General features: G+C 45.7%; 1 protein-coding gene across 2 annotated transcripts in view; it reads right to left on the reverse strand.

Annotated features, from left to right (window-relative positions):
* Window positions 1–7,746, reverse strand: part of CIMIP3 (ciliary microtubule inner protein 3) — an 8,490-nt gene extending 744 nt beyond the window's left edge. The window contains exon 1 of one of the 2 annotated variants that reach the window (XM_075613134.1): window positions 7,622–7,746. In XM_075613134.1, coding sequence (XP_075469249.1) covers window positions 7,622–7,654 — 33 coding nt within the window. In that variant the 5' untranslated portion in view covers window positions 7,655–7,746. Of the gene's footprint in view, window positions 1–1,671; window positions 1,793–7,621 lie in introns of those variants that run through there. The other variant, XM_075613135.1, reaches the window with a different exon arrangement.
* Window positions 7,747–13,637: the final 5,891 nt, after the last annotated feature.

Genomic DNA, 13,637 nt, shown 5'->3' on the forward strand with positions numbered 1-13,637 from the left:
TTAGCTTAAGCATCATGAGTTTTTATTTTGCAGATGCAGTGATGGCACATTTCGGAGGTCTCACAGTTTTATACCTCACGAAGGGGCATAGACGCTTAAACGTTGTGCCATCATTGCATCTGCAAAATAAAACCTCGTGATGTATTCGCTTGGTCGTTCTTCTATGGACTACTCGTGCAGCCTCAGGATTCCTGCACAGACTCAGTCAGCAAGTCCATCAAACCTTATAAATCTACATCTGCAACCCCATTAGGTTACGCACTACTACTCACATCTCTGTTGTTTTACCATCCCATTTGATCCCAAGCATTGTGTCTGGTTTATGAGGTACTTATGTCTGTCCAAAGCCGTTTTTAATTAATTGACTGTATTAATCTCTGCTGGGAAGCTATTCCATGCATCCACTACCCTTTCAGTAAAGGACTACTCTAAGACTTTCTCTAGTCCTCTCACCCTCCAGCATCTGTTCTACAATTCCTCTTCCTCATGCTTCCAGCTTGTACCTTTGATACATTTCAAAGTTTCTATCGTCATTCAAGGACACAGTCGGCCATATTTACTAAGCAGTGTTCTGTGATAAGAACACCTTCTGGTCCCGGACGAGCCAATAGAATGTAAGGTGGATTCAAGCGCTTGCAGGTATATAAAGGCTGAATTGTGTTAATGATGATATTTTCCTGCAAGAATCTGGCGCTTTATTTTATTTGCACCAGGGAAATGTTGAGATGTATTCATTTACCATAATTTCTGCAGGTACCTGTTTGGATGTAGTGCTGTGCATGCTGCATATTTTATTGTATTTGCTAACCATACATAGCCCATCCTCCTATAATTGGGACTCCCATGTATAACACCCTAATAATTGCACCTCCACCACGTGCATTTCCTTCCCGCTGGGCGGCTGCCAAGGACTTGTCAGGTGAGAGTGGCAGAGCTTGTGTAAGCTATTATGTTTACCAACGCATGCATATAAATACGCACTCTCTTCTGTGCCTCCGTACATAACACTGAGGATTGCTCTGTGATGGAAATTTCCAAATGGTTATGTACCAAGGTAAAGAAAACAAAGAGTAAAGTTTATTTTGCCGCACTGAACAAATCACTCCGGAACTTAACATAAGATACATGGGTCTTTGGGGCAAAACAAACGGCTCCAGATATATCAAAGAAATAAATCCTGCTGATTTCAATGGGACATATATTGTACATCCTTTTTTTGCCCAAGAATTGCACAACTTTTGCCTAGATACACATGCCCCTATACTGTATATTAAAGCTAAAGTGGAGCAGTTCTTGGGCAAAAATACTGCGCAAGATTTATCAAATAGGAAAAAATCCTGTTGATTTTAATAGGACTTTTTTCTTTGATACATATGTTGCGATTATTTTGCCCCAGAATTGTCGACTTTTGCATTGATACGGTACATAGACCTCACCGTTTCTTAGAAAAATGTAAGCTCCCTCACAAATTTGATGAATGTTATTAAACAAAGATGCTGAATTTGAATGATCCCATTATAACATACAGTATGCATCGTGTAACTTCTCCCTCCTTTTGTTCCACAATTGCCTTTATAAATCACTCATATACTGGTGGCCTGCATTATTGGACAAATGTCCATTTTAAATATCAATTTGGCACGGCCATATTTTAGCAAGATGTTTACTTACCTGCATATGTAGGTTTCCCCCCTGTGTAGGAGAGGACAATCTGTCAAAATAACTAAGACGCTTTTACAGTAAGCGGAGGTGAGGTATGTCCGAACTAATCATTTACAATATGCAACGTTTGTAGCACTGGTGTTGCCATGAGACACTGTAACATGGTCTCAGAAAACCCTGTGTCAACGGTGTTGCGAGCCCCCAATATCCCCCCCCCCCTCTTCCCATGTATTTCTCTCCCCTCCGACTCAATCAATCTCCCTCCTCCATCAATTACCCAAATCTCACTCACACCCCTCCCGCCTCGCATGTATTTCTCTCCCTTGTGTCTCACTCTTACTCCCTCTTTTCCTCACTCACTCCCTCTCTCACACCCTCTCCCCTCTCACTTGCCCCCACCTTCTGTCATTTACCCCACTCTCACTCAATCCCCCCCCCCCCACAAAATACATACCAAAAAACCCTTCCCCCCTATATACATATAACCCCCCCCCCACACCCCAAATGGATGCAAAAAACAAATCCCAAATACATATAATTCCCCCCTCCCCCCCCCCCCCCCCGTGGGTGGCATAGCTAGACATGCGTGGGCCCCCGGGCAACATTTTGTCTCATGGCCCCATTATGAGTGATCACGTTCCGTAGATTCAGGAGTCTCCATCGGCCAGGGGAGTAACTTGGTGCTGTTGCACCTGGGGCAAGTTTCACCAACTACACCCCCCCCCCCACCCAGCACACTGACAGACACTGAGGCACACATCGCACACTAAGGCACACACCGCAGAACACTGACTGACAGACACTGAGGCACACACAGCACACTGATAGACACTGAGGCACACACAGCACACTGAGGCACACACCGCAGAACACTGACTGACAGACACTGAGGCACACACAGCACACTGAGGCACACACCGCAGAACACTGACTGACAGACACTGAGGCACACACAGCACACTGACAGACACTGAGGCACACACAGCACGCTGATAGACATTGAGGCACACAGCACACTGATAGACATTGAGGCACACACAGCACACTGACAGACACTGAGGCACACACAGCACACTGATAGACACTGAGGCACACACAGCACACTGACAGACACTGAGGCACACACAGCACATTGAGACACTGAGGCACACTGACAGACACTGAGGCACACACAGCACATTGAGACACTGAGGCACACTGACAGACACTGAGGCACACACAGCACACTGACAGACACTAAGGCACACACAGCACACTGACAGACACTGAGGCACACACAGCACACTGAGGCACACACCGCAGCACACTGACTGACAGACATTGAGGCACACACAGCACACTGAGAGACACTGAGGCACACACAGCACACTGACAGACACTGAGGCACACACAGCACATTGAGGCACACAGAGACACTGAGGCACACACAGCACACTGACAGAGCAAACTTTAACTGACAATTTTACACACAAACACACAGAGAATACTGACACACTGAAACACACACTGCAAATTGACACACAAACACACACACAAATACACACAGCATACCTTTCCACAGCAGCACATAGTAACTCAACCCCCTGATGTCATGGAGAGCAGGCGCAGGCAGAGTTCTGCAGCTCTCAGCCTCAGTTCTGCAACCAGCCTCTATTGCCTGCCCTCTCTCCCCTCGGCTAGATGGCAGGGCCAAATGTCCAAGCGCTCCATCCCCTATCTGAGGTCCTGAGCAGGCCCCCCAAGAATTCGGGCCCCCGACGCTGCCCGGACTATACCTAAGCCCCTGACCCACCCAATACATATAAAAATACACCCCAGTACATATAAAAATACACACCCCATACATATTAAAAATACACCCACCCCCACAATATATATTAAAAATACACCCACCCCCAACACATATTAAAAATACACCAACCCCCCTCAATACATATTAAACATACACCCGTCCCCCCAATACATAATAAAAATACAGACTTACCTTGGGGATGGTCTCAGGTCGGGCCCGGTGCCTAAGGGGGGCCTGGCAGCCGGACAAAGCAGTTACCACTGGGCCCCGGCTCTCCCCCAGCTGCATTCCTCTCCCTCACTGACTGTCACTCGCTGAGCTTCCCACATCAGTGTGCGCCGGCCCTCCTTCTCACGCCGGCACGCACGGAAGCTGGGCCAAGCTTACTTCCGGCACGCTGACATCAGAAGCTCGGCGTGGGACAGAGTGAGGAGAGGCCTGCAGCTGGGGGAGAGCCGGGGCCCAGTGGCAACTATAGGCCCGACCACCAGGCCCCACGCAGCCAACGGGCCCGGAACACTCTTCCCGGTTGTTCCCCCCCGTCAGCGGCCCTGACTGTAAATGCAAAGCATTGTGGGGAGTGACTTTGGAAGCTCCTGCTGTAATTGATAGCTGTACCACCCACACCAAGGTGAAGTTTGTGGCCTTACTAAGTATGCTGTCCCCACACAGGTTCAGAAACCCACTCCCCTGCCAGAGATCCAACATTACATAATTTTTATGGCAAACCCCTTGGATACACCTCACAAGCCCACTGTTAGGAATCACTACACTAACCCCTTCAAAGGAAAGCACAACATAAAATAAATAGTGTGTGCGTGTGTGGGGGGGCGGGGGGGGGGGAGAAACACAAGGGTGGTAGGTGATAGGAAGTAGGACAATTGGAAGAGCCATTTATTTAATATAAAGCAATATATACCCCCTTCAATGCCCGTTACATGCCTTCTACGTGTAGTGCTCACTTTATTAATAGCCCCTTTATCAATTGGTTTCCATGATAACTCGGTTCCTAGAAAAAACGTGACATTCTGTATTTCCTTTCAGAGTAACAATGTAATGATTTCTCATGTCTTAACTTGCCTTGCTTAAGCCACCTGTTGCTTTTCCTGCTTCTGTCTGCATTATCTTGCAGAACCTGTATCCCCCCCTGCCTGTTCCATCACAAAAGAGTAAATGACTGAACGAATTAAAGCTATACAGCTTGACAACTCCATATAATTACCTACGGTTTATTTGTCTACTAAAAGTATTTCAGTCTCATGAAACCACATCAAGTGGGAGAAAATTGCTCTGTGACCTCAGAACATCACAGCAAAGAGACTGTATACTTGTTCTCAACGAACAGTCCACAATATACAGAAGTATACATACCCTCAAAAATGAAAAATAATAAATTAGACTGCCTTCCAGTGAGAAAGTACCTTCCAGTGAAAGAGACTGCCTTCTAGTGAGACAGCCTTCCAATAAACCCCAGATGGATGAGACTGCCATCCAATGAGTGAGACTAACTTGAAGTGAGTGGTACTAAATAGACTTGCATGGACCTCCTCTACTTTGCCCACATTGTGGTTGATAGATTGGCCATTATTCATTTTACTGTTAAGCTATTTTCCCTGCTGTGAAGTAGATTTTAGTCCCATTCATTGAAGATGAACTCTTCTCCAGCACCGGGAAGCGACTACACGGCATACTGAATAGGGCCATAAACTTTACAGTATGTATAATTTTAAGAAAGAGATGGTCATGACAGGGTTGTACTTCTGCCTACATATTATTTCTGCTTTAACAAGGCAGAGATACTCCTCCCTAACTCGAATAGCTTCCTAAACGGTACAAATAAGTAGGCGGTGAGTTCCTAAGGAAGGAGCTTAGGAACCTATAATCACAAATCACATGGACAGGATGCACCACGTGTCTTAAGAATCCACCAACGGATTGCTCAATCCGCGGATTGGATTCTACAGATCATTGTATCCAATGGCGGATTTTGATTGAAACGGTCCAAATCCGTTTGCGGATTTTACACCGCGAAATGGATTTTGTGAGTAACATCAGTGAAAAGCAGATTTCAGCAGATTCGCTCATCTCTACAGCTGGTTGCTCATTCACAGCAGCTACTGCAAATACATGGAAGTTCTGATGAAGGTGTGACAGGACACCGAAACGTTTGATTCAGTCAATAAAATAATATATGAATGCAAGAGAGACTTGTGTGCCATTCTTAACCTATAATCCCACACATCCTTCTTAATGCATGAACCTGCTCCACAGGGCGAACAAGCAGAAGGGAAGGTGTTTTGCAAGACTTGGGAACTCTGTGCTGGGACATCTGTACTGGGTAGCAGATGTAGAGAAAGGAGCAATTTCCTTATCATATTAACCTTGGTAGGAAAGCTTGCAGCCCATTGCAGCCACTTCATGGAGACACTAGGGAAGTTAGAAGTTAGTCATTGTTTTGTCATGCATTGCAGACCATAACAGCAGTTACGGGGTTAATGTCACTGGACCTGATTCCAGGACAGCCTCACTCTGTCACATGGGGAGCAACAGTATTTGAGGAGAGAGAGACACATACATAGATATTGTTGTATTATTTGTAAAGAGCAAGTGTCTAAAAACGACAGTATGTGATATAAATGGCCACATAGAGGATAGTAATGCACCAAATAGGAGTATAATTATAGCACACTATGTGAGGTGTTCTCAAAGTGAAAGTATACAACGTAAGTTGTGTATCAATGAATATGGCAGAATAAAGTGTCGTCACCTCCCCCTTTTTAATGGTGGGTCTTCTCATTTTGCTGCAGGTAATGAATCTATTATGGTTCTTCCCCCTCATGCAGAGGTATAGGGAACAGATGCAGTGTAGTGTAGGACTTGCACTTATTATGGTTTACCTTGACGATTTGGTGTGCAGGCTTATGATGCTTTGGCCAAAATATCTAACTAAAAAAACATATTTTATTAGTATTAGCATTATTATTAGTACTGAAGCATTATTTCTTGTAATTATTACCATGTATGTTTTGTCATTTGGATGTAGCACTGGGCACCCCCTGTCGTTTGTTATATTCACTTGCCACAGCCCAGTGGCACTCTATGTGACATTACATATAGTCAAAATTAGGTGGGTGTGGGCGTTTGAGCTTGCTGGGATTGTGTGTGTGTGTGTGTGTGTGTGTGTGTGTGTGTGTGTGTGTGTGTGTGTGTGTGTGTGTGTGTGTGTGTGTGTATATATATATATATATCTCCCTGAGGAAGGTCACGTGTAGCTGACCGAAACGTCGGATATAGTGCCTTGGTTTTTGTTACCTCAATATATTGTTATTTCAACTTGGCTGTGTGCTGTCTCTTCTTTCCGGATGAAGATCTGGTAATATCTGCTGTTTATATATATATATATATATATATATATATATATATATACACTGATTTTGGTACCGGTTTTTTATAGGGTCTGTAGCAGGTACTTTTTTCGTTGTGTTTATATATATATACACATACACACAACGAAAAAAGTACCCGCTACAGACCCTATAAAAAGCCGTTACCAAAATCAGTATAAATGAACCATAAAGCAAAGCTACAGTACTGCCGGTGCTTGAGATAGAATAATATGCACAACTGGAGAGAAAGGATCCCACAATAGCACTGTGCTTTACCGAAACAATGAGTGCAGTTATAATTGCTTGTTGCATTTCCCTGTGTTTTAACCCCTTCATGCCTGGTCTATGACTTAGGTTTGTCTTATTTCACCACCATTAATTAGGGACCGGACAGTCTTAGAGGTATGAATGAGGCTGATTGCATGCCTCATTATCCTCTGGTTTGATATACTAGTGATACATACATGCATTCACCATTCTGAGTCATAAGGCTATTTACATGTATAGCGTTTAATACAGGTATCTTTTGATGTGAGGGGTGCTTGAAACTGTTTTAAATTTTATGTGATGTTGCTATAATAAATTGATTATTGTTTTGGTAAACCAGAGTGCAATTGTGGGATAGTGTGTGTGTGTGTGTGTGTGTGTGTTTATATATATTATATATAATATTATACATATAATATAATATTATACATACAAAACTAAATAATATAAATAGTACTCAAGTAGTGGTAATAATAATTATGATGTCACACAGCACCATGCAGTGACGTCATACCATGGAGTCCCGGGGAAGGTTCACACACTGCATCTCTGCTCAAGGCTGAAATCCTGGGAGAAGCTGCTGGTCCTGAGACCCGGATCTTTCTCCCTAACCCATGTATTCCGAGAACAAGACGCACAGGGTGAGATTATGACGTCATGGTGTTGTCCTCACCTGGTGACCCGTTTTTGGCCTGATGCTTGCTCGGGGTATTTAAACTTTGTGGGCCAGAATCAGAACACCTGATGTACCATGGGACCCTCCTATACAGTACATGCGAGTTCCCAAAAAAGAAAGGGCGGATTGAATGGATTTCCAAAGATCCTGAGCTCTTTTAACGGCATGTGTGGTCTCCAGTGACCCCTGTATCTAAAGTGGAAATGCAATCCCCAAAGATCACAGGATCTGGCAGTGCGATCTATATGAATGTACAAATGCAATCTCCAAAATCATGGCATCTGATCACGGGATCTATGTGGTATCCAACGATCCTGGAATCTATTACATTGGTTGATTGAATATTTTCAGATCTTGGAATTTGATTAACAAACATGGAATCTCCCGTGATCATTTGATCTAAGGAGACATGTGAAGTGTCCATTCATTTTTTTTTAATCAGATGACCAAATGTAGGTATATGCCAATCTCCTTAAAGGTGTAATAGATCCCCAATGATCAGGGGTATTAGGTGAACATGGTATGAAGTAATTGTGGGGTTTTCAATAATCCTGGTATCTCAAAGGGATCAAATTGGAGACCCCGAGGTAGGTACTATGAGCAGATTGGTAGGTAGAGACTATGATATTTAAGGAAAGGGTAGCTTTGATTTACAAAAATGAGTATATCAAGTAAATGGATGTATGTAGTCTCCAATGCTCTTGTCATCTAGAAAATGGTTGCATCATATTTCCAAAGACTCTAAAATATTTTAAAAAGATCCATAGTGGTCAAGGATCTAAGGATAAAGGGCAATCAAGGGTTAAAAACTCTAATCATTACATTTTTAAATAGTGGCATCTGCCTTCCAGTCTAAAAATCAGAGCTGCTTCTCATCCTGTACTAAAGATATAGGTTACCTTCCTACTGTATGTCTATGGAATATATACTGAATACCTGCTACCTCATATTGTAGAATAATGGAGAAGAGTGTAGAAGAAGCATTGCTATTTACTTCTAGTATACAGTATGTAACTATAGGAAGTCTTTTGGAGATGTATTACTCATATCAAAGATGTTTGTAGCTGGTGATGTATTTAGGAAACATTTCATCATTCACTGCAAATGTTCTCTATATTACTCAACACAGGCTGGTGTAATATTTGGTTTAAAATAGGATTAGACGTATTTATGGACGGCAAATCCACGAGTGACTCTTAGTAGATTGCAGTTTGTTTATTTTGTTGTCACCAAACAGATATTAGGTGACAGTGGGTATCTTGCCCCATAGATGCTCTCTTCTGTACTGAACCCACAATCCTCTGCACAGCAGTCTAACAAAATGTATGCAATATTATGCTGTTTAAACAAAAACGATACTTTTTCTAAAACCAAATACTTAAAAAAATAATAATAATTAAACCATGTCTTGCATTTCCTCAGTGTATTGATAGGATTTACTCCAGTTTTGCCCCATGTGCCTCAGCTTGTGATTTGGAAAGCACTGGATTTACATGGTAATTGAATGGGATTGTACAAGCTTCTGTGCTTCTGTGCATCATTTTCTCCCCTGCCAGGTCTGAGTTGGCATAAATATCCATGGATAATTGTAAGAGATTGGGTTAACAGGCTTATTATATTTGACGCAGACACCACCAGAAAAATGTGTGTCAACTGCCCACTTATATCTTCACCAAACCTGGACCCATGTTTACTAAAGGGTGCTACACTTTAGCATGTCCTAACTCACGTATAAATGAATGGGAGTTAAAACGTGCAAAAATCTTAGCACTCTTTAGTGAATATGGGCCTTTGCGTTTTACAGACCTCACACGTCTCTTTCTCAGTTATTCCTTGGGCATAAGACACGTGAGGTTTGCAATCTATTGCACCATCTACACTGTTGTTGTCAGACCCTTTGTCGATGGACGGGTTAAAAGGTGGCACCGCCTGCAAGAGACGGCAGAGAGCTGGCAGGCTTAGGCTGCGTCCGCGCTGCTGCTGAGAGCGCTTGGCGCATTGAGTTCAGTGAATGTCAGTGTGTCCGGCCACGCTCACGCAGTGCGTGAGCGCTCATACTCATGCTTGTACACTCACGGGCACTATGCGCGACAAATGAAATTGATTTCTAGGTGCGCTGAAGGGTCACATGACCTTCAGCAACCAATCAGTGTCAGTCACTGCTCGGCCACGCCTCCCCGCTCACCCTTGAAAAAAATATGCAGGACAGCCGAGCGCTCATGCTTGGAGAGTTGGTGACGTCACCACTCTCTAGCATGAGCGCGCTCAGCGGCAGCGTGGACGCAGCCTTACACACAGGGTTAGTACAGGTGCATGTAAACACTACCATATACACAATAAAGTCTAGCACTACCTGCAAAAAACCTCGGGTGGTAGAACCAGAAAGGCAGGCTCAGTTTTCACGTTACCTTGGTGACAAGATAGGATTCCTAAAGGTTGATTATCAGGGCTTTCACAGCAGCTCTATGAAGGCTACATCATGCCTTGTCGGTTAGGCAAGCAGTGCAATTATGCGCGTGTGTGTGTGTGTGACACCAGGCAAGGTATGGGTGGCATGCAAACAAACAAAATACCTTGACAGCAGGTAGTTTCAGCGCTTAACCCATTCTCTGCCACAGTGGCAGGCCTGAATAGAGACACACTGTAGATGCAGAACTTGACACATTGCATTGGGAATATGCGTATCCCTTAACTTGTCCTTGTTGACCCTCGACGCACTTATGCAACAATATAATTGGGCACCGTGACAAATGAATTATGGAGTTGCAGGATTATAGTGTCCCTTTTAGGCCCCTACTTAATATGTTGCCAAGCTGCATATTTCAGTGGAAGAAGAGGGTCAGGAGCGCACTCTCTTCCAGCTTTATATGTAGTGGGGGAAAGAATATATACAGTAGTGCAACTGCGTATATGACAGTATTCTGAATAAATGTATGGAAGTTATCTCACTCACATTTGATGTGAGCAATGTAGGCCTTGTGGTTGTTATGAGTAACCAACTCAGGTGTAATGGAGGTATGTTGTCCGTCAGGAACGTGGGGAGGAGAAACCCATGGCATGAAAAGAGAGGACACAAAAGATGGTGTTATTAGCTATTATTAATTAACTAATTAATAGTTATTAAAGATTAGCTGTGCCCTGGAGCTAACAATCTAATTTGAGCTAAAAAAGGCTTAGACATCGGCAGAGTATCAGTGCGGCGGCTTGCATTCCCGGCCAGCAGAGAACGAGTCTTTTCTTCATACAGGTGAACTATCTCCGTGCCAGTTTATCGGGGATAAAACACAAGTGAACTCTTTGTTCTGAGTTCAGCAGGAATCTGCTCTCTTTCTCCTCCTATCAAACATACTCATTTTGGCCGCAGCAAAATGACCGTTTCCCCTCTCACCTATACTCTGAGCCAGCCAGCAGCCCTCTTATCCTGCGTCTTTGCTGGTCACAGAGAAATGAAATGCACAGGGGCCTGCATATTATTGCACAGCAAGGCTTGCCCTGCTACACTGTGACATTTTCTGTGTGCGCCTGCACAAAATGTAAATCGTCGTGTTAATCACGCTTCTTACAGCTTTGCCTTTCTGTCTCTACATTAGTGGTGCTCAACTCCAGTCCTCAAGCCCCCCCACCCCCCCAACAGGTCAGGTTTTCAGGATATCCCTGCTTCATCACAGGTGGCTCAGTCTTTTGGCTGATCCTCTCATTGAGCGACCTGTGCTGAAGCAGGGACTCTGAGCCACCTTTGCTGAAGCAGGGACTGTAAGCCACCTTTGCTGAAGCAGGGGTAGCTTGAAACCCGACCAGTTGGGGGTGGGGGCCTGGGGACTGAATTGAGCACCCCTGCTCCACACAATGTTTCCTCACACCCTGGTGGGATCTTTGGCACAGAGAAACGGAGTAAAAAAATAGGACAGAGAAGGACATATTATTATTCATGATCGGCAATTATCTCCATCCACTGGCACACACTAGAAGCTGGATCCACAAAGCGCCCTGTTCAGTCACTTGAAGCAGCAGAACAGGATGCATTGCATTTTAATATATATATATTTTTTTTTAATTCTTATTATTAATTACAGGATTGAAGCAGGGGTCTCCGGAGCTGAACTGTGTTAATTTCAGCCCAGGAACCCCCTTTTTTCCCTTAGTGGTGCCGGTATCGCTGCATTCAGAGAAACTGTGTGCCTAACATAATGGCGACCTTAAATGTCCCGCAGGCCAATAGGAAGCCGTGACGTCACCCGTTGTGGCTTCCTATTGGCTAGCGTTACTGGGACATTTAAACTTCACAGGGATATCGGTACAGCAATCCAGCCGGTTCTGCTACTTTAAGTGAAAGTTAACCTAACTTAATGTCACAATAATCGTTACCCCATAACTTCAAAGGCCAATAACGTAACTATAGCGGCCTGTAGTGATGATATGCACCCTAACAGCGCATATATTAAAGTCTGTGACGGTTAACGGGCCTCGGTCCCGCTGCGAGTCGCGAGTTCCCCACCAGCAGGGGAATCCTCGCGAGACGGTCCCGGTCCCCCCTGGCGGCACAGCTGACTACACGCTGTGGCGCGTCAGCCGCTGGAGACACCAGAGAATGGTGTTTCCTAGCGTTGACGCGTCACGTGGTGTGGCTGTGAGCCAATGGGGAGGGGAGGCTTCGGGAGGAGGAGAGGCTTCGGGGAGCGGGGAGGAGTGTGGAGTGAAAGCGTGAGTGCCTGTCTGTGTGTGTGTCTGAGTGCGTGCGTGCCTGTCTGTGTGTGTATGTGTGTGCCCGAGTGCGTGAGTGCCTGCCTCTGTCTGTGTGTGTGAGTGCGTGAGTGCCTGCCTGTGTGTGCGCGCGCGTGTGTGTATGAGTGCGTGAGTGCCTGCCTGTGTGTGTGTGTATGAGTGCCTGCGTGTGTGTGTGTGTTTAAACTTACCCTCAGCAGCTCCAGCTCCAGCCCGAGTCCGTGGAGGGAGGGGGGGGAAGAGTAGCGGGTCCCTCCGCTCAAGCCACGCCCCCCTCCCTGTCAAGCCTCCCACTCCCGCCCACCTCCCGCTCCGGCTCCCGCTCCCTACAGACCGCATATCGCGGTCTGTGTATGTCAGCGCACCGCCTGTCTGCAGTGCGGGTGCGCTGACTCTGGGAGCGGGGCCTTAGCCTTAACGTGAGGGCTTCACGTTACGTTAGTTAAGTGATACCTAAGCCTGGCGGTGCGCACATCCAGACTCTGAAATAGGGCTTCAAAGAAGCAATCCAAGCACGCGATTTTATTGGCGAATGTTTTATTTTTAAGATAGGATTGAAGCAGGGGACCCCTTGCTTCCGGAGATACTTACTTCTGCAGGGGGTGGCGGAAGCCGCTCGGCTGGCAGGGTTCTAGAGCTGGCCTAGCCCGTATGGGTGGCAACAGCAATTGACCGGGGTGTGCGCCCCCCCTCCATCTGGTCTGGTGGTCGCGAGCGCGATCTGGGAGTCAGTTGGGGCGGTTGGGTTTCAAATTAGAGCCAAGGAACAAGCAACTGTCACTTGTTCCTTGGCATTGGAGCAGTTTAGACCTCTCTTCCTCCTCCACCTCAGTGTTGGATGTTTTACTTATATTTTCCTCTCCTGAATCTTAAAGGTGGGGTCACTTCCTGGGCACTCCCCCCTCTGTGTTGCCGCTTTGTTTGTTAGCGGCGAGGGGGAAGGCAGGATTCAGGTGGAGAGGGATTGTGGGGAGGAGGGGAGATTGGTCTGGCCTGGCCGGGCCGTCCCTGTCCTCCATCTGCGGCATGACCGAGTGCATCATGGAGCGATCTGTGGGGGGCAGGAGCAGGTGAGGTGCCGGGACTCGTGGGGGGGAATGGTTTCTGTGCGGCGTCTCTGCCCGCCCAGACA

The sequence above is a fragment of the Ascaphus truei genome, chromosome 9 (assembly GCF_040206685.1).
Source record: "Ascaphus truei isolate aAscTru1 chromosome 9, aAscTru1.hap1, whole genome shotgun sequence".
In the NCBI taxonomy this organism is placed as follows: domain Eukaryota; kingdom Metazoa; phylum Chordata; class Amphibia; order Anura; family Ascaphidae; genus Ascaphus; species Ascaphus truei.